Source organism: Talpa europaea (assembly GCF_964194135.1).
Source record: "Talpa europaea genome assembly, chromosome: 1".
NCBI lineage: Eukaryota > Metazoa > Chordata > Mammalia > Eulipotyphla > Talpidae > Talpa > Talpa europaea.
The window spans coordinates 4,485,318-4,507,602 of NC_140073.1; the positions used below are offsets into that span (position 1 = coordinate 4,485,318).

General features: G+C 54.6%; 3 protein-coding genes across 3 annotated transcripts; 2 read left to right on the forward strand and 1 right to left on the reverse strand.

The window, feature by feature from the left end:
• Positions 1 to 305: 305 nt before the first annotated feature.
• TMEM262 (transmembrane protein 262) lies at positions 306 to 984 on the forward strand (the record flags this gene model as incomplete). The annotated part of the gene is made up of 3 exons (XM_084240103.1): positions 306 to 599; positions 706 to 805; positions 908 to 984. The coding sequence occupies exons 1-3, from the start codon at positions 426 to 428 to the stop codon at positions 982 to 984; spliced, it is 351 nt and encodes a 116-aa protein (XP_084096229.1). The 5' UTR covers positions 306 to 425.
• A 251-nt stretch (positions 985 to 1,235) lies between these two features.
• Positions 1,236 to 4,641, reverse strand: ZFPL1 (zinc finger protein like 1; the record flags this gene model as incomplete). The annotated part of the gene is made up of 7 exons (XM_084245555.1): positions 1,236 to 1,494; positions 1,989 to 2,112; positions 2,356 to 2,502; positions 2,579 to 2,651; positions 2,756 to 2,949; positions 4,105 to 4,216; positions 4,540 to 4,641. 7 exons carry the CDS (start codon positions 4,639 to 4,641, stop codon positions 1,308 to 1,310), a joined length of 939 nt encoding a protein of 312 aa, XP_084101681.1. The 3' UTR covers positions 1,236 to 1,307.
• A 697-nt stretch (positions 4,642 to 5,338) lies between these two features.
• Positions 5,339 to 8,729, forward strand: CDCA5 (cell division cycle associated 5; the record flags this gene model as incomplete). The annotated part of the gene is made up of 6 exons (XM_084252416.1): positions 5,339 to 5,384; positions 5,596 to 5,687; positions 5,765 to 5,851; positions 5,908 to 5,943; positions 8,041 to 8,487; positions 8,649 to 8,729. 6 exons carry the CDS (start codon positions 5,339 to 5,341, stop codon positions 8,727 to 8,729), a joined length of 789 nt encoding a protein of 262 aa, XP_084108542.1.
• Positions 8,730 to 22,285: the final 13,556 nt, after the last annotated feature.

Here is a 22,285-nt window from a genome sequence, read left to right on the forward strand (position 1 = left end):
AATCATTCATGTGCCTAAGGCTTGCTGTGGACCTAGAACATGCCCCCAACTTTCCTGAGCCCCAGTTCATCTGTACGATGTGCTCACACCACCTCCTCTGTGGAGCCACTGAGGACGCAGTGAGGAGCCACAGAAAGAGTAAGCATGGGGATGGGGTGATGAGGGACGCTGTCTCTTCGAACATGATAGGCCCTCGCTGTTCTGTGCCTTTAGCCTCCCAGCCCTCCACAACTCTGAGCCCCCCGCCCCCCCATGAAACACTCCTGTCCTGGCTGGAACCAGCCTGTGTTCTAGAATCTGTCCCTTTCAATGTCCCCCTGCCGCTAGAACCCCACTGCTCTTCCAGACTGACTCTAGAGCTGGTGGGGTTAGCAGCGCTTCCTGGGTAGCTCCGCAGGCTGGACTAAGGCTGTGTGGCCGCCAGGATGCGGTGGCGGGACCGTGTGGCCGTGCTCTTCTTGCCACATGGCATGATGCTCACCTTGGCCTCGATGATGCTCTTCCTTATACACCTGGCCGTCTTTGCCAGCGACGTGCACAACTTCTGCATCACCCACCACTATGACCGCATGAGCTTCCGCTACACCACTGTTCTGATGGTAGGCCCAGCCAGGGGCTCAAGGGCTGCGCGGGGGGTACCCAGGGGCTGATGGAAACCCCACTGTTGTGCCAGGGGGCCACTCTCCCACCAGATGGGGCCTACAGTTCTCCCAGGTGATGAGCATCTGCTGGGCTGCCATGGGGTCACTCTATGCTGAGATGAGAGAAAACAAGTTTATGCGCTGCTTTGCCCTAATCATTTTGAGTAAGTGAGGGAGCGGAGGTGTGCCCAGGGGTAGGGAGAGCTTGGGCCCAGGAGTAGGGAGGGGCACAGAGAAGGCTGATGGGGGCTCTCTCTTTTGCCCAGTGCTCAACGGAACCATGTTCTTCAAGCGCCTGGCCCTGGACTTTCTGTCCATCCAGTACCGGGAGGAGAGGCACTGAGGCCTGGAGACTGGCCTGAGAAGGGGGAAGGAAAAGGCTGCTTTGGGGTTTTAATAAAGTCTGTTGTTTATTTCCACCTGTCGGCTCCCTCGTGGGGTGGGGAGATGGGAGGCTGGAGACTCGGGGAATGCCAGTCAAGACAGACGCTTGATCCGCAGGGACCCCGGGCCCAGCCTGCATCCACTCTGGGGGACTCAGCTTTAGGTCTGGGATCTTAGTGTCTCAGGTTGGGAGGAGAAAGATCAGAGAAGCAGGGTCCCCAGTTTCCCCACCTCCCCTCCTCAGGCCCCTAGGTCCTTGGCTGTCCAGCCAAAAGCAGGGCCTCAGGAGGGGCCCACGCGGATGTGAGGGTTCATGAGCGGGTCCAGATTGGGATCGCTGTCAGCCGCAGCCCGGCCCAGACGAGACATGAGGGCAAGGAGGGCCAAGAAGCCCAGCAGCCCCAGCAGCAGCAGCAGCCCCGCCCGCTGAAGCAGAGTCAGCGGACGCTTACGAGCCCCAGCCCGGCTCCTGGCGGGAGGAGGGAAAAGTCAGGTCAGGCTCCAGCCCCAGGTGGCTCCCGTGGCTGGCGAGGAATCCTGGTCACGTGACTTACTCATCTTCTGGCCCCGGGGCACCCTCCCAGAGCCTGCTTGCCTCAGTGTGCACCCGGAGGGCACCCCTGCACTGGCCCATTACGCAGGGTGACTGTGGTCCCCAACTCTGTTCTGGACACTGGAGTGTCTCACCCATGGGAACGTCACAGAGATCAGGCAGGGTCAGAGCAGGAAGAGGCCTGGAAGAGCTGGAGTCCAGGCCTCACAGGCAGCAAGCGGAAACAGCTCCAGAAAGGGTCAGATCCAGCTTCTGTGACCAAACCCAGGCAGTCCAGCAGCGCCCATGCCAGGACCACTGTTATCGTCCAGCTCAAGCTCCCCAGTCACAAAGTCACACCGCCCAGGCCTCTGGCTCTCACTTCCTCTTCTCCCCCTTCCTGGCATACGGCCCTCTCTGCCACTGTGTACCTGAGCAGCTGGGCCAGCCAGCCAAGGGCCGGCCGGCGACGGTACTTGTCATCATCGCAATCCCCGTGGAGGCCCGTCGCCCGGTCATCATCCCGCGTGTCGTACACCTTCCTCGGGGCCGAGGCTGCAGAGGCAGAGCCACCAGCATCTGGGCTCAGGGAAGCTGGCCCGCAGTGGGGGGCGGGGTGGGGAGGACCGGGGATCCTTGCCCTTCTCAGCCTGGCAGAGCAACTCAGAATTGAGGGGGGGTTGCATCTGCGCTTGGAGTGAGGAAGGGGCTCTCCGGGTGCGTATCTGGATCCCTGAGCACCCCCTACTTCCTTACTCCTTTCCTATCCTCCTCTGGCCCGGACAACTCCCTGCTCACCATGAGTCAAGGGCTCAGCGTTGCCCATGTGGATCACCATGTGCTGCTCAGGCCGGCTCGGGGAGGGCGGGGGCTGAGGGACTTGGCTGTAGAAGGCGGGGGCAGCAGAGGCGCTGGCCACCTCCTCTTGTTCGGGGTTGCTGTTGGCTGTGGGCAGGAAAGAGCTGTCAGCAGCGCAGTGAGGACACAGCCCAGTACCTTGTAGGTGGAGGTGGCCACTCACCAGTAAAGCTGGACCAGTCAGAGAAGTCCGAGGTGTTGAGGAGCTCGGGCTCTGGGCTCACTGCCTCATCGATCTAGAGGAAGGAACCTGTGTCACCAGCCTGCCCAGTGCTGTCCCCACCCACCCATCTGGACCAGGTGGGACCCAGGGCAGGTGGACAGTTAGAGAAACTCTCACCAGAGGAAGGCCCAGTCCTGCCCGAGCCCAGTTGACTGTCGCTAGCTTTTCTCTTAGCGCAGAGGCCACAGGACCAGCCAGGTTGTTAGGGGGGAAGATGGGGCCATTGCAGCTGGGGCACTGGTAGCCAGCGGGTGCTGTGTTTCGGGGTAGCTGGGCAGCACGGTCATTGAGGCAGGCCCAGTGGAAGAGATCTTAGGGGCCAGGAAATAAGGGAGGATTGGCAAGAGGGTACTTAGGGCCCCTAGCCCGCTGCAGGGATGCATGCACACACATGTGCAAGCCCAGCACCTTCTCCTTCCCACCCTCACCCAGGCTCATCCCTCAGTGTTCCTTAAGACATCAGTCTTCTTGGCCACCATTATCTCATTAAGTCAAGGAAGATGCTACCGCATTCCCCAGTCCACTACAGGGTGGGGGTAGGTGAGAAGATGCTACCCAAATTTTCAGTGAGGCCGCTCTAGACCTGCCCTCATCACAAGCTCCCTGTGCTGATGGTTAATTAAGAACAACTTCTGGAGAGATTCCTAGAAGTACACACAGGCACACATAAGCATGTGTGTACTTACAGGCACGAATGTACATGTGCTTATAGAAACAGAATCAAACACCAGTGCCTCTGGCCATATCTACACCTACAGGCACGGGAACTCACACACACATCTACACCACTCCCATGTCTGCTAAGGCTGAAGCACCCGTACCTACGCACTCTTCTGCACCTTCACAACACACCTGCGTTTCCATGTTCACACACTCACTCACCATAAGTACTAAGGAACACACAAGCATACATAAAGACACAATGCACATTAAGTCCACATGCGTATACACATACTCTCACACAGAAACACACATCAAGCTGACTCTTGCACCAGCTCCCTCAAAAGGTGGCACTTAGGCTCTTACTTTAGTCAGCTCAAGGTCGTGGCGCATGTCTGCTGACATCTTTTAGCTGACTTACTGTGGGAAACACACTTTCCTGTGCTACCTGGGAATCAGAAGTGGATCCTGAGTGTTGGAAGGCCCATGATTTCAGCTCACTGCTGTTCTGGCCAGCTACTGCAGCCAGCCACAACCATACCCACAGCCTGACTGGCTCTTGCTAAACCCTCAAGATTGGCCAAAAAAACTAGGAACTTTAACTTTCAGATAAATCAACTGAAGCCTAGAAAGGGAAAATGATTTGCTGGAGCTCACACAGCAGGTAAGTAACCTAGTGGGACTACATTCTGGGGCTTCAGCTTACCATACCTGTTTTTTTCATTGTCCTACTGCCTAGGGAGGGCCTGGAAATTGATCATCAGGTTGGGCCTGTCCTGATATCCCCCCACGTGCCTAGGCCTCACCATAACAGACGAGGCGAGTTGTCTCCCTGTTGGCCAGGGGTATGTTGCACAGTCGACAATTGGGGTCGTAATCACTGTCTTGGAGCCACTGCAGGTAGGACTGGACGATACACTGGAGTGGGAGAGAGGGCACAGCTGGAGTAGGGGTTCCACAGCCCATCTCCTGAAGGCCCAATTGCTTCTCATCACAGAGAAGACTCATCCTTTCGTTAGTGCAACCAATAAATACATTTATTAAGCACATACTGTGTGCCAGACTCTGCCTTAAGGGGTGCAGATATAGCAGTAAACGAAATATATTAAGTCCTTACTCTCATGGAGCTTCCATTCTAGCCGGGAGCCCTTTATGGATTTGGGGAAAGCCAATACTGCCCGGACTACCCCCCCCCCACTCCCACCTCCCCCACCAGTACCATGTTCCCCTGCGGGCCCCACCTTGGCGTGATTGGCCACCAGGCAGTGCTCACAGACGTTGACCCGGTGCTCAAAGCAGAACAGGTTGGTCACCTTCCTCTTGGGGCACTTGCAAAGCCCCATGGTCGACCCTAGGGAAGGGGCCAGTGTTGATAGGGTGCCGGGTTCAGGTGGCGCCAGAACTGGCCACCAACCCAGTTCATGTTCACTCGTAACTCCCAGAGACAGCCTTCACATTCGCCCCAAACCCAAATTCCTCCCCACTGCCAGTCTCCACTTCGAGCCACGCCCCCTGCATAAATACCACCTCTGGCGACCCTCCATTTCTCCTGTCCCCCGCCAGGTCCCACCAGCAGCGGATCTCCCAAACCACCGGCCCCGCCCCCCGGGGGGCACCTCCTGCGTCCCACCCCCTCCAAGCCCCGCCCCACTTTCTTCACCGACCCCTCTGCAGGTTACTGATCGGGTGCGGCCCCGGTCCCGACGGGCACGAGCTCTGACCCAAAGAGCGGAAGGGCAGACGCCGCGCTCAGCCGAGCTCCGCTCTGCTCTCCAGCTCCAGCCGCTCCGATTATCCCTCCGCTGCCACGTCTCTTCCGGGTGCGGCGCGTGCTGATGACGCAAGCGCCTCTGGCCCCCGCCCCGGCTGACGCTAGACGTGGAGACGGGCGAAGCCGAGGTGACCGAGCCGGCGGCCCTCCCCTACGTCACTTCCGCTTCCGCCCTCGCAGGGCGGGTAATTCGAACGTTTCTGCGGTGCCCTAGGAGGCGCGAGCCCGGGCGGCGGCGGCGGCGGCGGAGACCGAGACCCAGGCTGGCGATGTCGCGGAGGCAAACGCGGTCCGGAGGGGCCGGCCGGCGCTCCGGTGAGTCGAGGGCGCGCGGGAGACGCCGGGTCGAGCCGTTTGCAGGACACGGTCCCGTGAGGAAGGCCCTCCCCCCACGGCCCGGGGAGACGCGGCTGCCCTGGGAGGGCGCCCCAGACGGCCTCTTTGGGAACCTTCCGCCCTCCAGAAATTTAACCGCTAGACTCGTAAGGTCTAAAACTCCGCTCCTAACCTTTTTTTCTGCTTCTAGAGCCCAGGGGCCCATCTCCTAAGCCCCTGCGGAAGTCCCAGCGCAAGTCAGACTCTGGTGTCGCGGGCATCCTCCCTGGTATCTGCCCGAAGGTAAGCCCCGGATTCCTCAGGCCTGGCCCGGAGGCCATTACGCTAAGGTAGCGCTCATGTTCACCCCTCTTCTCCAGGCCCCCCACGCTACTCCAGCGAGAAAGCCCATCCTCTTGAAGAAGATCGTGGCCAGTGATTTAAAGGTGATGGCTGCGGGAGGGCTGGTGGGCGGGGAACCAACTTCGAGGGCCGGCTTTGTGATCCATTCCTGTTTCCACAGATCTCACCAGTCCAGTCAGTGCGTAGGAGCCCTCGGGTGAGTTCATTTTGGTCTGCTTAGTTGAGTATTCTCCCGGACACTGTAGAACGGGGCAGGGCATGCTGGCTGCTCACTTCTGCCAAGGGAACCGTCTTGTTGTAGTCTAAGACATTTGGCATTTAGATATCTGCAGGCTTTGCCCATCTTGCTTACTCCTTGTGGACTGAATGTGTTTAAATCTTTTCTTTTTTTAAAGATTTATTTATACAAGAACTGGGGTACAGGCCAGATGCGCGGGATCCCCCAGAGACAGAGCGGGGAACATAACAGGCTGCCGCGGACTAGCACAGCCGTGAACAATGAGGCCGTCTCAGGGTTGAGAGACTGCACAGGGTGGTCAGGGATACGGCTAAAGAAATGACAAACAGACACACTTCAAGGGAGAGTGTAAATCTGAGTGCACTTTATTTGAGTCAGTGGTCAGTATATATATGTTTTCTAAAGGCATAGAAACAGTGAACATCAATGCAATCAGCTTGCTCATAGGTTTAGCTTATCATTGACAGGGCAGTGATCTATGTCCAAAATACATCTGGACCTAGTCGCATTCCCAAGTAGACAGGCTATTAACTCTTTCTTTTGTTCTATATAATTATATTCTCCTTGTACTAACTACTACTACTACCTACTCATTTTTACTCATAATTAATTGTCATGGGTGAATTTATATTATGATGCAGTTAATATCAAAGGTACTAAAGTCAAGCACATAATAGAAAGATTATTAAACCAACAATTCTATTATAACACAGTGTTTAGTAATGTTTCATTTGCATTAGCCTAATTATTAAATTACGTATGTTTTTTAATTAGCAATCAATGACCAGAAAAAGGAAAGATTTTAGAAAGACGGTTGTAGCAGAATAAAGTTTGTGGGCCTTGAGAAAGCGAGATAAGGTTCTAGGTGGTCAGCATTTCTTTTAACCATCTTTGTGGCGGCTTCTGGTGGTCATTATCTCTTGGCAGGCATTCGGCTTCTCTGCATCTTAGGGAGTTTGCTGTTCTCCCCCTGCGCGCATGGTTCCTTGCCCACGCTAGACCTCAGGGACCATGGCAACAGCCATTAGCCCTGAGGGTCACTGCAGGGGGAGGTGCAGCAACAGGCAGACTGATGAAATCCACTGTTGAGGCGAGCAGCGGGCAAGACAGGAGAGTTCTGCTGCGCCATTGGGTACCCTCGCCAGCCGGCCAGGATCAAACCGGCGCTGCAAAGGCTGCGGACAGCTTCGCAGTGCAGCGCTCAACCGCCTGGGCCACCAAGGGAGGCCCTGAATGTGTTTAAATCTTGATGTTCTGCTGTTTTCCACCATTTTCCTTTAAAAGTTCAGCTGTATTCAAACTACTGTTTCTTCCTATTCCTTGTCTTTAGTTTTTATTCATGGTTGCAATGTAACTATGGTACTGTTGACTGGATGGGCATTTTAGGAAAATCATTGGTGAGTGGACCGTAGAGAGCAAGGATGGGAGCAGGAGGAGCAGTTAAGAGGTTGGGGTCTGGTATAGATGATTGGTAATGGGGCTTGCATCGGCTAGTCTAGACCCATGTTAGATACAGCTGACAGCACTAGTGGGGGTGACAAGTTTTGTGCCACAAAACAGACTCCTCAAAAGCAATGGTGGATTATTTTTCCTCTCCCCACATATGTCTTGGGTTCTTTGTGAACTCTGTCCCCCTTTCCTTTGAGAATACCTGTCCTGGGGCTCCCCAGGTAGGGCAGGGGTTAAAGTCTCAGTGCTGTCAAACTATCTCCAGCCACTGCAGCCTGAGTTTGGCCTGAGTTCCATCCCCGGCCAGGGAGCTACCCACATGGCGCAGCAGACCTCTCCTGTCTTGCCCGCTGCTCCTCTCAGCAGTGGATTTCAGTAGATCTGCCTGTCCTGCTCCCCACTCTGTCTCTGATGAAACCTCTCACCCCCTCCCCCACACCTCCGGTCTACACCCCAGTTCTTGTATCCATAAATAAATAAAAGTAACCTTTTAAAATAACAAAATTAAAATACTTGCCCGGTGGGTGTTTCCACTGTAAATCTTGAACCTTTCGTAAAGCAGGTAATACAGCTAAGCAATGTGCTGTTCTCTTTGGTCCTGTACAGATTGCCATTTTCTCAGAGAAAGAAAACCACCCTCCTGTCAAGGAATCTACTAGGGGAAACTGCTTCAAGACACATCATGTCCCCGACACCCCCAACTCATCTCCTGTGCTCTGGACCCTCAATGTTGAGTCCACCTCCAGGGATGGAGACCTAGATGCCAGAGACTTGGAAATGTCTAAAAAAGTCAGGCGATCCTACAGCCGGCTGGAGATCCTAGCCTCCAGCTCCACTACCACCTCCACCCCTGGCCGCCGGTCCTACTTTGGCTTTGATGGGCTGCTCGGGGCAGAAGAGTTGACTGGAGTTTCATCTGTGGTGTGTTCAAAGTTAACCAAGGCCCCCAGGGTCCCTGAGAAGCCCTGGGTCCCAGACACAACTCTTCCTGGAATCTCCCCCCCAGTTGTGAAGGAGAAACGGAAGAAGAAGAAGAAGGTGCCGGAGATCCTGGTGAGTGAGGGACAGGGGCCTTTGCTGATGTGCTCACATGCGCAGGGCTAGGGTTCAGTGCTGGCTGTTTGGGGGGAGAGGCAGCACCTGTCTGTGTGGGTAAAGATGCTCCAGCTCACGGGATTCCCTCTCTACTCACCCACCCATTTCTTTTCCCCCAGAAATCAGAGCTGGATGAATGGGCTGCAGCCATGAATGCTGAGTTTGAAGCTGCTGAGCAGTTTGAGCTCCTTGTTGAATGAGATGAAATGGGGGTGCGCCTGTCCAAACTCCCCTCGCCTCCCCCTGTCCATAACCCCCTCCCTGTGAAGGACTCTTGGGGCTCCTCCCCTGCCTGTGAGCTGTTGCTGCATTGAGGCCTATCATCTCAGCTTCAGGAAACGGGCCCTCCTGGCTCTGCCACGCACGGCGCCCTCCTCCTACCTGCCTCCCAGATCTTCAGCCAGTTTCCATTTGGGCCACAGACTCAGGAGCAGGAACCACTGGCCCGGCCAGCAGAGGCTTTGGGCGGGGAGTCCTGCCCTTGCTGGGAAAGGTGGCTGCTCCCGCATGGCCCTGGACTTGCCCCGTGAGCAGCTGGGTTCCCGGCCCAAAGCCCGCCTGTGGAGGGAGGCTTGGGTTTCCTCTGAGATGCTCCAGTGTCCTGGCAAGTCTGGGGCCTTGCGGAAGACGTGGGGACTCAGCCTGCGGTCTGGGTGTGAAGGAAGGCGGGAAACCTTGCTGGGTCTCTGGCCCTCCGTGTCTGCCACACGCAAGCTGTGCTGTATGGCTGTGTTCTGCTCTTGGGGTGTCTGGTGGACTACCAGGCTGGTGGTGCACCTGCTGCTTGGGGCACGAGGGTGTATTTCAGGGTGTGACTCCAGATTCAGGGTGTCGGGCTCAGAAGCCCTCATGGGGCTGGGCCAGGGCCTTACCACATCACTGCAGGTGCGGGGGTGTTGCCACACCCACCCCATCCCCGACACCTTCTGTACAAAGTCAAATGGACAATCTGGCAACTTGGAAGAAAAACGTGGGCTGAGGGTACTGATCCACTAGTGTCTTGCAGCTGCATTAGTAAAGTTCTAGAAGGCTTTTCTCGTGTGCCAAGGTGGTGGCAGGATAGACAGCAGTTTTACCTTTCAGCTCTGGTGTCCTCTCCTGTGAAAAGCTGCCTGAGGGGGGTGCTAGGAGTTGAATTGGTGAGACGGGTGACTCATTGTCTCCAGGGAACCTTCCCCATCATTTACCCTTCCTCAGCTGTGCTTTCAAAGGCTGCCCACAGCTCGCACTTGCTGCCCTCCGAGGCAAAGGGCTGCAGAAGGGTGGCAGTGGCGAGCGCGCTGGGGGAATGGCTGCTTCTGGGACACATGGCAGTGTGGTGCAGGCTGATCCCTGGCCTGCGAGTGCCAGAGAACCTGTTAGATGCTTCGAACTTTGTCAGACTCTGCAAGTAAGCCACCTCGCCAGGGTGTGTCCAGATGCACCCGAGGTCGCACCCGAAGAATTCCTGTCCTTCCTGACCGGTGGGCAGCACTCCAGAGAGTCTTGCTTAGTTCTGCAGAATCAGAGCGGCCAGATGGTGTTGAGTTAGTTCATGTTATTGCTGCAAACTCTGACCCCAAAAAACTTAAGAATGTAGAGTTTTAAGGAAAATTTATGATTTCTTTTTAATATAAGCTGATTAAAGAGTTTCTTCCTGTTTCTACATTGTATTTCCTTTACTGGGTCAAAGGCTGGGGGGGGCTGGGGGGTAGGCCCAAGAGGCCAGGACCTCTTAGGGCTGGGTCATTAGTTGTCCTTTGTGTGGGGGTAGCCACGTGGAAACTCGGCGCCCCTCCCGCATCATCTCTGTGCAGTCTTGCACTCCAAGCCAGGGCCTCCTGCAGAAAGGAGTCCTGCACCTCCCTGGTGGTGCAAGGGGTTAAGAGTCAGCACTATGAAGCTGTCCGCAGCCTCTGCAGCTCAAGTTCGATCCCCAGCCAGGGAGCAACCCACATGGCGCAGCAGACCTCTCCTGTCTCGCCCGCTGCTCCCCTCAGCAGTGTATTTCAGTCAGTTGCCTGTTCTGTTTCCCACTCTGTCTCTGGTGAGTCCTCTCACCCCACCCCACCCCTGCATCTCTGGCCTGTACCCCAGCTCTTGTATGCATGAATAAATCTAAAAAAAAAAAAAATTGAAAGCAGCGGCTCAAAGATACATGTGTATACCCAGCACTATTCACAACAGCCACAGGTGGAGACAACACAAGTGTGCATCTGCGGTTCATGGATAAAACACAGTATGTGCGTGGAATGGAGTGTTATTTAGCCTTGAAAAGGAAGAACATTCTGATTCAAGCTACCACTTAGATGAACCTTGAAAATATGCTAAATGAGCCAGACGTGAACGGACAAACTCTATGACTCCACTTACAATTACAGGAGGTACCTAACCACGTCCGCGAAGACGGAAGGGAGAAAAATGGGGGCTGGGGTAGTGGGAGGGCAGAGTGGGTAGTTTGATGGGAGTGGTTTTGGTAAGGGAAGGTTATGCCCTGGCCTTGGGTGGCCATGGCTGCCTGGTAAGTGACCGCACTTGGTGGCACAGAACTGCACACTTCAAATGGTACATTTTATTACATGTTTTGCCACAATAAATACTTTTTTCCAAAAACTCTGGCGTGTCCCATTGTGATGCGGTGCCGTGGATGGCTGTGGGGTTTGGGTTGCCCACCTCAGCCTCCACAAGTCAGCCGGCTGCAGGGACCCCTCTCCCTCCCGGGCCATAAAGTGGCCACACCCCTGCTTCCCCAGCCCTGCACCCATAAAGTGGCCACACCCCTGCTTCCCCAGCCCTGCACCGGGGTGTGGACCCCCTGGGTTCAGCTGGTCAGATTCCCACCCAGAGTAGGAGCCAGGAAGAGGGAGGGAGAAAGGAGGATTCAGCCCCGGGCTTGGGGGGAAGGAGACGGGAATGAGCCTCATGGCACGTCCTGCCTTTGAATCTTGCTCCTGGGTGTCCTGCGACTCCCGTCTCCTTCCAAATCAACTGGAAACCGGCGCTGTTTTCCCTCCCTGTTTGCAGTCCGGACCCCCTCTCCTTCAGGGCCATGCAGACTGTCGCTTCTCTCCACTCCCCGGCTGCGGGCCACTCCCCGGCTGCGGGCCACGCCCCGGGTCTTAAGGCCCCTGAGCCCCTGGAGCTGTGAAGCTCGGCCTCCCAGGTTTTGCTCCTCCCGGCTGCTGCCTCTTGGGCTGGGTCCCACGTCAGTCAGGTCTCCCGGCTGGGCTGGCGCATCTCCTTGGTCCAGCCTGTCCTGCCGCTCCCCCGCCCCTCCCGGGTAGAGTGATGCGCTCAGCAAGCGCAGGGCAGGGCAGGCGGGTGAAGGAGCACCCCGGAGCCCTCCGTGGCTTTTTCAGGCTTTGATGCTCTTTCTATGCCTATTCTTGTGGGGCGAGCCCGCAGGCTGCTAAGGCAGGGAGGCCGGGAGAGTTGGGAGGCGGGCGGGCCTCCCAGGCCCCGGTGATTCTTTGCTCTTTTCTTTCTCTTTGGGCTCTCTCGGGCGTCGTCTCGTGGTCCTGCGTGTGTGTGGCCACTTGTCCTCGCGTAGCCCCCGCCATAGCTGCTTCTCATCTCTGAGGAACGCCGCCCCTACAGCCCAGCCTCCAGGTTCAGGCGCGCTGCAGGAGTCCACCCTCTGGCACATGTGCCCCAGCCCATGGGTAAGAGCAGCATCCAGCGCCCAAGAAGATTTGTGTCCTGGCACTGCCCTTTTCTAGCTGTGTGGCCGGGGATCGAACTGGCGCTGCAGAGGTTGCGGGCAGCCTCGCAACCCAGCGCTCAACCGCTGCGCCACCCGTGAGGCCCCAAATCTTCCGTTTTCTTATTTGTAAAATGGGAAGAACGGCAGTGCCGGCCCCATGGTGTTACGGCGAGGGTGAGCTGAACTAACACAAGTTACCCCAGGTAGAGCCGACCTCTCCGCGTGTCTTAACTCCCCGATGCCTGCACATACCCGCGTCGCTGCGCCCTCAGCTCTCGTCTGGTGATTCAGCACACACATCTGTACAGTAATCTCAGCTCCCCGAGGGTGGAACACACTCTCAGATCTGTCCTCGACCCCCACATGTCCGCATTTGTGGATCTGGTTATGCTCTGCCAGCTCCCTGGGGGACAGATCAAACCCCGGGACAGCTCCCAGCCTCAGGTATCCTTACCAGCCGGCAGCTGGGCGCTGGCTCCGCTGCGGGCCCACCTGTCCAGGGGGACATGGTAGCTACGCAGAGAAAGTGAGGGCTGAGTTCTGATCTGAAGAGAGGGAGGGAGGGTCAGGGTGAAGGCAGAAGCTGGGGCAGGGACATTGCAGGGGGGCAGTTCAGGTTGGTGTGGGGACAGGAGGCTCCTGGCTGGTGTGAGCAGAAGCTTGTTCTGGGACAGTGGAGAATTCAGGTTAGAATCCTGCGAAAGAAGGGAATGCGGATCTCGAATGCCACACGGCTTGCTTTGGATATGCTTCTCATTGATATTTCTCACAAAATGCGAGGGATTCTCCACTTTCTCAAAACCTTCTATAGAACTCCCTTAAGTAGTGCTGATGTCCCATTCCTGCACCCCTGCCCACGTCCCTCCAGCCCCCACATTTTGCATTTGCAGGAATTTAGCTTAAGAACCACTGTTGGCATATATTTTGGGTAGTGTTGCCAGATAAACCCAATGACATTTGATTTTCACATAATCATTTTTTACACACTCCAAACATTGCATAGAACATAATTATACTTCTTCAAAGTGACCCTTTTTCATCTGAAATTCAGATGTCACTGAGTGTTTTGTATTTCATTTGCAAAATCTGGTTTGCTGGTGGTGAAGACTCTCCAGGTTGGAGGCTGTCCCAACTGCCCTTCTGTCTCTCTCCCTCAGGGCCCCAGGGGCAAACAAAAATCCTCCAAGCCCGTCAAGGAGCCAGGAGTGCAGTCTGCTCAGGAGCAGAAGCCAGAAATTTCTCAGGACTCCAAGGAGCAGGTCACAAAGGTGACAGAAAGCACCAGGACCTCCTAAGCCAGAGGGTAGAGGTGGCAGGGGGTGGAGAAATCCTCCTTCTCCGGCCTGGGTGGAGGATCGGAATCCCTGCCATTGCACCCACCATCTTTCTGCTGGATGTGGGAGGAGTCAGGCTTCCTGGCGGCCACCCTCATGCCACTTCTGTCTCCACGACAGACACCTCCTCTGCCTCAGCAGCCATCCCCAGAGCAAAAGCTGGACCTGCAGCCAGAACCCACGGTCAACTTCCTGTTTACACTCCTGAACACGGAGGAGCCCTCGGAGCCTAAAGACCCTGAAAGGTAAGGCTGTGTGAGTGTGCACGGGACGGGGGGCACAGGTGCTCCCCCATCCACCAGCATTCAGACCTGGCCAGCACTCAAGCCTGGGGTGTGCAGAGGGGCCGTCCAGACAGGCCTGGAGGAGCCCCAGACCCTCTAAACTCCCCCTCCGGGTCAAGACCCTTTAGTCCAACACTCACTGCACCAGGTACTGGGAGATTCAGGAGCACCAGCTCCTGGGGAAGGACGACTGGGGCCCCCAGCGCACCGTGAAGGAGTTCAGAGACCTGCGGGATGACTGCGTGAGGTGAGCCGGCCCAGGGGACAGGTAGGGCGCCAACCCCGTCCCCGGGGGCTCAGGCCCTGGGCTTGAGAGCTAGAGGTTTGCACCTTCACTTGCCCCCTCCCTTGCCCTCTCAGTGCCCCCCCAAGGGGGGGAGAGCCCCTTTCCTCCTAAGCATTGGTGAGTTTCCTCGTCTGTGAGCAGGACCTGCCTGCTCTGCCCAGCCTGCTCTCTCCTGCCCATCAAGTGTGGGCCCGCATGCCTGATCACTGGGTCTAGCAGCTCAGGCAGCATGTCTGGGGAGTGGTGGGGGGAGGCTGCTGGGACAAGAGCCTGGGGCTGAAGGGAGTCTCTGTGTCAACCCCAGGCTTCAGAAGTTGCTAAGCATTAACCTAGCAGACAACCTGGCTCTGGGGCTGAAGCTACAAGACCTGGTGAGACCCTCAGATCAGGGCCCTCTCCCTTTGTCCTGATTCCTTCCCGCCCAGCCTGGCTCTCCCGCGGAGGGCCTCAGCTAGTCCCGCCCAGGGTCCTCTCCCCACCCCGACCCCTGCCACTCTTTGTTCTAGTCCAGCTCATTCTATAAGTGTCTGAAGGACAAAGTGAAGGCTGTCCAGGAACAAGTGAAGGTTGTCCAGGAGGAAGTGAGGACAGTCCAGGAGGAAGTGAAGGTCATCCAAGAGGAAGTGAAGCTCTTCCAGGAGGAAATGAGTGCTGTTGGGGAGGAAGTGGAGGTCGACCAGGAGGACTCAAAGGCCTTCAAGGAGGAAAAGAAGGTCATCCAGGAGGAAGTGAGGGGTGTCCAGGAGGAAATGAGGGGTGTCCAGGAGGAAGTGAGGGGTGTCCAAGAAGAAGTGAGGGGTGTCCAGGAGGAAGTGAGGGGTGCCCAGGAGGAAGTGAGGGGTGTCCAGGAGGAAGTGAGGGGTGTCCAGGAGGAAGTGAGGGGTGTCCAGGAAGAAGTGAGGGATGTCCAGGAGGAAGTGAGGGGTGTCCAGGAGGAAGTGAGGGGTGTCCAGGAGGAAGTGAGGGGTGTCCAGGAAGAAGTGAGGGATGTCCAGGAGGAAGTGAGGGATGTCCAAGAGAAAGTGAGGGGTGCCCAGAAGGAAGTGAGAGGTGTCCAGAAGGAAGTGAGGGGTGTCCAGGAGGAAGTGAGGGGTGCCCAGGAGGAAGCAAGGGCAGCCTAGGAGGGAGCCCAGGCACATCACGAGGGAATCTTGGCCACCCAGGCTAGAGCCCGGGCTGCCCAGGAGGCAGCACTGCCCCTGAGTGCTAAAAGGAACATCGACCCAGCGCAGCTCACTGGCGCTTCCGCAGCTCCTGATGCTTCCCTGATGAACTATCAGCCCCAGCCAGGCTGGAGGCCAGACCCAGGAAGACACTCCAGCAGCTCCTCTCCAAGTTCCAGCAATAAATTTTTCTGCCGTGAAGCCTCGGCGCCCCTGTGTGTCTGTGGGCCCTAGGAACCAGGTGGTGGGAGCTCCAAACTGAGCTGAGTTCCACCCTCTGACACTCTCCTCCCCCATTTTTGAGTCCTGATCTCCCTGCCCCCCCACAGTCAATTGGTGTCAGCCTCACTCCCAGGCAAAGTCCCTGCACTAAGCATGGGAGCGAAAGGGAGCCAAACCTCCTCTTCCGAGGTTCACTCCAAAGGGCAGGCCAGACCCGGGAAGAGCCACTGCCCACTGCACGACCTGGGATAAGCCTGTTTCGTGGGGTAGAGGTGCTCCAGAAGGGCCCGACAGCCCACACCCGCACCTGGAGGTGCGTCTGGAATTGGAATGCCTGAGCTACCCCATTCCTGCCCTTCAGCCAGGGCCCCCCAGCCCGGGCTGCCCCCAGTCAGGGATCTGAGTGTCCCCTAGGCCTCCAGGCCTCCGGGCACCTGAGCCTCCCTGAGCCTGTGAGAGAGAGGGGCTGTGTGTGTGGTCAAGGCAGACTTTCCAAATGCTTAGAAATCATTCCCGCACAGCTACACAAGCACGCTTCTGAGTTTTGTTTGTTTGGTTTGCCTTTTTTTGTTTGTTTGCTTTGCAGTTCTGCTTTTTATTTGAATAAAATCAGAATCTGTCCCACCCCAGACGGTGCTGGCATCTAAACTAATATAATAACAACTGCTCAAGCTACGGTGACTTGATTTTTACATTCAGCAACTTTAAATCCATTCTTCTGTGGTTTTTAAAAAGATTTTATTTATTTTTTGCATAGAACTGGGGTGTAGGCCAGAGGTGCAGGGGGTTGTTGGGGGTGAGAGGATTCACCAGAGACAGAGTAGGGAGCAGAACAGGCAGACTGACTGAAATCCCCCGCTGAGGGGAGCAGTAGTGAGACAGGAGAGGTCTGCTGTGCCATGTAGGTAGCTCCCTGGCCTGGGATCGAACTCCCTGTCACAGCGTCTGGAGATAGCTTGATAGCACTGAGACTTAACCCCTAGGCCACCGGGGAGGCTCCTCTTCTGTGATTTGTGGCCTCTTATTATCTGAACGTGATCAGGAGGGGCCTGGTGGGCCTGTGCGTGGCCCCATCATGCCGTCAGGAGCACAGCACTGTGAAGCTCTCCACAGCCTCTGCAGCTCTGGTTTGATCCTGGCCAGCCAGCTGGCAAGGGTCCCATATGGTGTGGCAGAACTCTCCTGTCGCACCCCCTGCTCCCCTCAGCAGTTTATTTTGTCAGTCTGCCTATTCTGTTCCCTTCTCTGTCTCTGGTGAATCCTCTCACCCTCCCAGGAATCTGGCCTGTACCCCGGTTCTTGTATAAATAAGTAAATAAATAAATCTTTAAAAACAAACAAACAGGGCCTCCCCTGGTGGCCCAGCGGTTGAGCGCTGGGTTGCGAAGCTGCCCGCAGCCTCTGTGGCACTGGTTCTATCCCTGGCTGCCCCCGGCCACCGGAGGAGGGTCCCACATGGCGCGCAGACCTCTCCTGCCGCCCGCTGCTCCCCTCAGCAGTGTACTTCGGTCCCTCTGACCCTCCCGTGCTTCTGACTGCACCCAGTGCTTGTATAAATAAATAAATAAATCCCAAAGGCCACTCCTTTACCCCCCTCACCCCCCTCTGCTTGGGCCTTAGAGATCCTGCTACAGGGTAGAAGAGATTAACATAGTCGTTAAACTGGCTATAGAAACAGAAAATCCTCAGCACCCGACTCAAGCAGGTGTCAGACTGCTGCAGACTCCTGGGCAGGACTGTGAGGATATGAAGATGGAGGGCCAAGGTAGAATCTCTGGTCCTTTTCAAATTCTATCTAGAATAAGAAAGAACCACTTCACAAAGGAATGGGCCCTCCTCCCCATCCCCCCCATCCCAAATTGAAGAAGACTGTTTCAGGGCAATCTCTGAGCTGGCAAGGGGCAGCGGCCCTTCTACTGGGCCTACTCAGGAGCTCCTCGCCACCAACTTTCTCCCTCCTCAGGACAGCAGCCTCCTGACTGCCCATGACCTGTGACCAAGCCGGGCTTCTCTGCACTGACTTCCCTCAGCAGAGGCGGCTCTCCTCAAGGCCCCCGCCTGCGACCATGTGTTATAGGACAGCCCCGATATTGAACGGGGTTCCTGGCTGTGGGTCCTCACCCGCGCTTACAAGGGACTTATGAATACTCCACTACAGGCACACACAAAAGGTTAATAAAAGGTTTATTTGCAAGGGAAAAGGAAATAAGGAAAATGGACAACTCAGGGAGAAAATAGGGAAATAAAGTCTTTAATGCGTCCTACCCGATCCGCCGACCTGGAAACCCAAAGTCACTCTCAGAGCTGGCCGGACGCTGCGAGCTGGTGGAGAGCCCAACATGGGTCCCCCAAAGCCCACGTGTCTGCCTTTTCTATCCACCTGGCTGCTTAACCCCAGCCTCAGGTCCCAGCCACCTTCCCTTTGGTGGTGATGGGATTTGGAGTTCCCAGTGTCTTTGGCTTTGGCCTGGGGTGGGGGTGGAGTCCACAAAGCCTGTATGGAATTAGCTTTAGGACAGCCTTTTCCCCCTAACACATGCAGGCCTCTCTTAGCAAACCCCGCTTCCTGGCCAGCCCCTTCTGCTCGCTGGTGTCTGTGCAAGTGTCCTTTATTCTTCTCTCCCTTTTATAACAAACCTGCCCTTTTGGGTACAACCAACGTTTCTGTCTAGTGAAGAAACTTGCCTGGGAAACTTGCCGATACCGCTGAAAGGGGAGCTGAGCCAAAACGTCCCAGAGTGAACCCAAAGACCCGCTCTCTGAAGACATGTCCAAAAATAATGATTTTAGTTATAAGACAAAAGTTGTAATGTAACAGGGTGGTCCCCAGGAAAGGGGGAGGTTCCAGGTTTCCTGCCCCACCCAAGGGAGGGTGGAGCTGAGCAGGGAGAGAAGAAGCTGCAGAAGAGACTGAGGAAGGAAGGAAGCAGGATGGAGCCTAGAGATGTAATTGTAACAGGGTGGTCCTAAGATTACACCATGAGATCTGTGCCACCATAGATATGGTGGAATAAAAATTAAAAGGGGGGATTGTAACAGGGTGGTCCCCAGGAAAGGGGGAGGTTCCCTGCTCCACCCAAGGGAGGGTGGAGCTGAGCAGGAAGAAGAGAAGCAGCAGAAGAGACTGAGGGAGGAAGGAAGCAGGATGGAGCCAGGAGACACCTGAAGAAACTGCACTTGTCTTTTGGTCGTGGACTGGGTGATACAGATGTGGGTGAGACCCGTGGGGAGGTGGGGAGGTGGGAAGGTGGGAAGGTGGGAAGGTGGCTGGGACCTGAGGGTGGGGTTAAGCAGCCAGGTTTGGTATAAAACCAGACAGGTGGGCTTTGGAGGGGGGTTCCCTTTTTGGCTCTCCACCAGCTCGCAGCTCGGCCAGCTCTGAGAGTGCCTTTGGGTTTCCAGGTCGGCGGATCGGGTAGGATGCATTAAAGACTTTATTTCCCTATTTTCTCCCTGTGTTGTACATTTCCTCATTTCCCCTTCCCTTGTAAATAAACCTTTTATGAACCTTTTGTGTGTGCCTGCAGTGGAGTATTAATAAGTCCTTTTTAAGCGTGTGGGTGAGGACCCACAGGCAGGCACCCCGTTTTATATCGGGGCTGCTCTGTAAGAGTGGGCCAGAGGAAAAGGATCGCAAAACTGTAGTGATAAGAGGGCAGCACAACCCACAACAGGAAGGGGCAGCTGCTGAGCAGAGCCTGCTGTTGTTAACTTGGGCACATGACAGTGCTGGGGCTCCTGGCGCTACTTTGGATAAGGGGGTGCATGTGTGGGCACCCAGGACCCAGGGTGCACTGTTGGAGAGCTGTAAGGGTTGGGGTGCACAGCAAAGATTACTGGCTTGAGCCCGAGGCTGTCAATATAGAATAACCAGAGCCTGAATTGGCCGGTCAGATCACCTGTGTCTCCTCCTACAAGAGCAGGCTACTTGAAGTGGAGGCTGGGATGTTGAAAACACCTGCCGCCCTCGACCCAGGGCTAACCCCAAATCACAAAGGAACTCTCATGATTAAACTAGAGCGTCAGCACCTGTTTATAGCAGGAGCCAATATGCCGCGGACCAGCACAGCGATGGACTATGAGGCCGTCTCAGGGTTGAGAGATTGTGTGTAGTGGTCAGGGAGTCGGCGAGTAAACGACACACAGACACACTTCAAGAGAGTGAAAATCTGAGTGTAATTTTATTTAAGTTAGTGGCCAGTATATATATGTTTTTCTAAAGGCATAGGATCGGTTATCAGTGCACTAAACCAGTTGGCTCATAGGTTTAACTTATCATTGACAAGGCAGTGATCTATGTCCAGAGTCACATTTGGATCTAGGCACATTCCTAAGCAGACAGACCATTAGTTTTGTCTTTTGTGTTACAGAATTACATTTTCTCCTCGCTAACCACTAAATTCCGTAATCATTATTAATTATAACAGGTGCACTTATTTTTTTACGCAATAACACTTTTTCATGAAGGATCAAAGCTAAGGAATTTTAACATAGAACAGAGCAATTATTGAACTAACAATTTTGTTGTTACACAAGGTTTAGTGGTGTTTCATTTGAGTCATCCTTGTTACTAGATTTCATGTTTCTTTCATTTAGCAATCAATGACCTTTATAGAAGAGCAGGAAGAAGTTTTAGAAAGAGAGTGAAGGGATAAAGTTTGTGGGTCTGAGGAGACGAGATAAGGCTCCTTTTGGTCAGTATTCTTGTGGTGGCTCCTGGGGGTCGTTATCTTTTGATAGGCGTCTGTCTTATCTGTGTCTTCAGGGAACTTTGCTGTACTCCCCTGCGAGCTGGTTCCTTGCCCAGCCGGACCTAGGGACCGTGGCGAAAACCATTAGCCCTAAAGGTCACTGCAGGGGGAGGTGCAGCAGGTCCCCCTTTGTTTTTAGAACGGAGCTGGAAGGCGTACATATCTCGCTGAAGATGATAGATGGACCTGTGAAGGGAGCGAACACAGAGGGGAATAAAAAGACAAAGGACAAGTAGGGAAAGAGCAATGAAAGAGAGAACAAGATGATACCAGTGAGTAGGAGACAAAGATTGGAGAGTGGAAGCCAGAGAATGGGCAAAGGAAGAGACTGAAGTATCCAGATGAGATTTACTGACAGCAGAGATTTGGGTTTGGAGAGATGAAAGGTCATGAGAGAGGTCATTGTCATGCCATATTCCCAATAGGTGATGTTTGGTGAGATTCCAATGTAAGGAAGAGTTATAATGCAAAGGCGTAACACAAATGAAACGAAATTGAACATGGCAACAAGTAGACAGTTGTTGTTTGAGAAGTTGAACCTCATCGCCAATAGCAATAACAATTTCTTCTAGGGCATTTAACTAATAGTCAATGTCCCGCTGTGTTGCGAGCGCCATGGACACGTTTTTGGTAAGGTCATTTACAAAAGAAGCCGTCTTAGCTTCCTGAATTAAAGCAATGGAGGAAGCAGCCAATGAAGTAACGAGGGAAATTAGAGCAGCAATGCCTAAAATAAGGGCGACAATGAAACGTTTAGGACGAAGAAGAGCATGTACCTCATCCAAGACTTGCATGGCAGTGTTATCATACCAAGGCATATCATGTAAATCAACAGGTAACATAACATAGGGGGGTCGTTTGAGTAAAATTACAACAGGATACAGACGAGCGAGAGAGGGGGTAATGCAATTAGTAACAACACAGCCAGAGCAATGGACGGAGTAAGAAGTCCCATGCAATTGGATGAGTGTAGCTGAGGCGTTCCCCAAAAGCAGAGCAAAGGGGTATGCAATGCAGGAGCGTACAGGGATTGTGGAGGTGTTGAATTCAGGTTGTTTGAAATGCACGGCATCGAAGGCAGCAAAGAGACAAAAGAGTTCCTGCTGAAAATAAGTCTTATTGTGACGTTTAAAGGCATGCATAGGAGGTACCTGTAGGGTAAAGAAAATATCAGGCTTTTCTGCCCTCCCGCCATCAGGATAGATGATGGATCCTTGTCCTGAATGCATGCCTGATGGCGGGCACCTGGAATAGGGTGTGGGCATAGGTAGATGGGATTCAGCTGAGCTAAGACTGTGCTTTTAAGGGTGGCGTCACGGGGACGCCAGCAGCAGCAGTAGAAGCCGAAGTCAAAGCCAAAAGAGAAGCCGAGAAGCAGCAGAACGAACTCCAGAGAGCTCAGGTAGAGTGAAGACTTGCTTTGGGCTGGGAGGCCTGCCAACCTCCGAGCCCCCCAGCCAGCACCCCTGCCTGCCATATGCCTGGTGAAACCCAATAAAAAACCTGCAAAACTACTAAGGACTCTGACTCCTCCTTTACCCGGTCTGCATGGGATCAGAAAACCTGCACTGTGGCCTGTCCTGCCCTTACAGTACCCAACCAACAGAAAATTTTCTGTAGTGGAGGGCTGGAACAGCAAACGAAAAATCATACACAGTAAACTGAGACATAAGAGGGGATATAGGCATTGCTTGAGAGAAAGCACAGTGTGGCCAAACTGGGTAAGAAATAAGAGAATCCCAGTATTGGTCAACATCCCGGTATTTTTTTTTTAAGTTTTATTTTATTTTATTTATTTATTTATTTTATTATTTTTTTAAGAGGCACGTATTTTTATTTATGATTTTTATTTGTTTGTTTTGTTTATACAAGCACTGGGTACAGTCAGAAGCGCGGGAGGGTGAGAGAATCCACCAGAGCCAGAGTGGGGAGCAGAGCAGGCAGAAGGACCGAAGGACACTGCTGAGGGGAGCAGCGGGCGGCAGGAGAGGTCTGCGCGCCATGTGGGACCCTCCTCCGGTGGCCGGGGAGCAG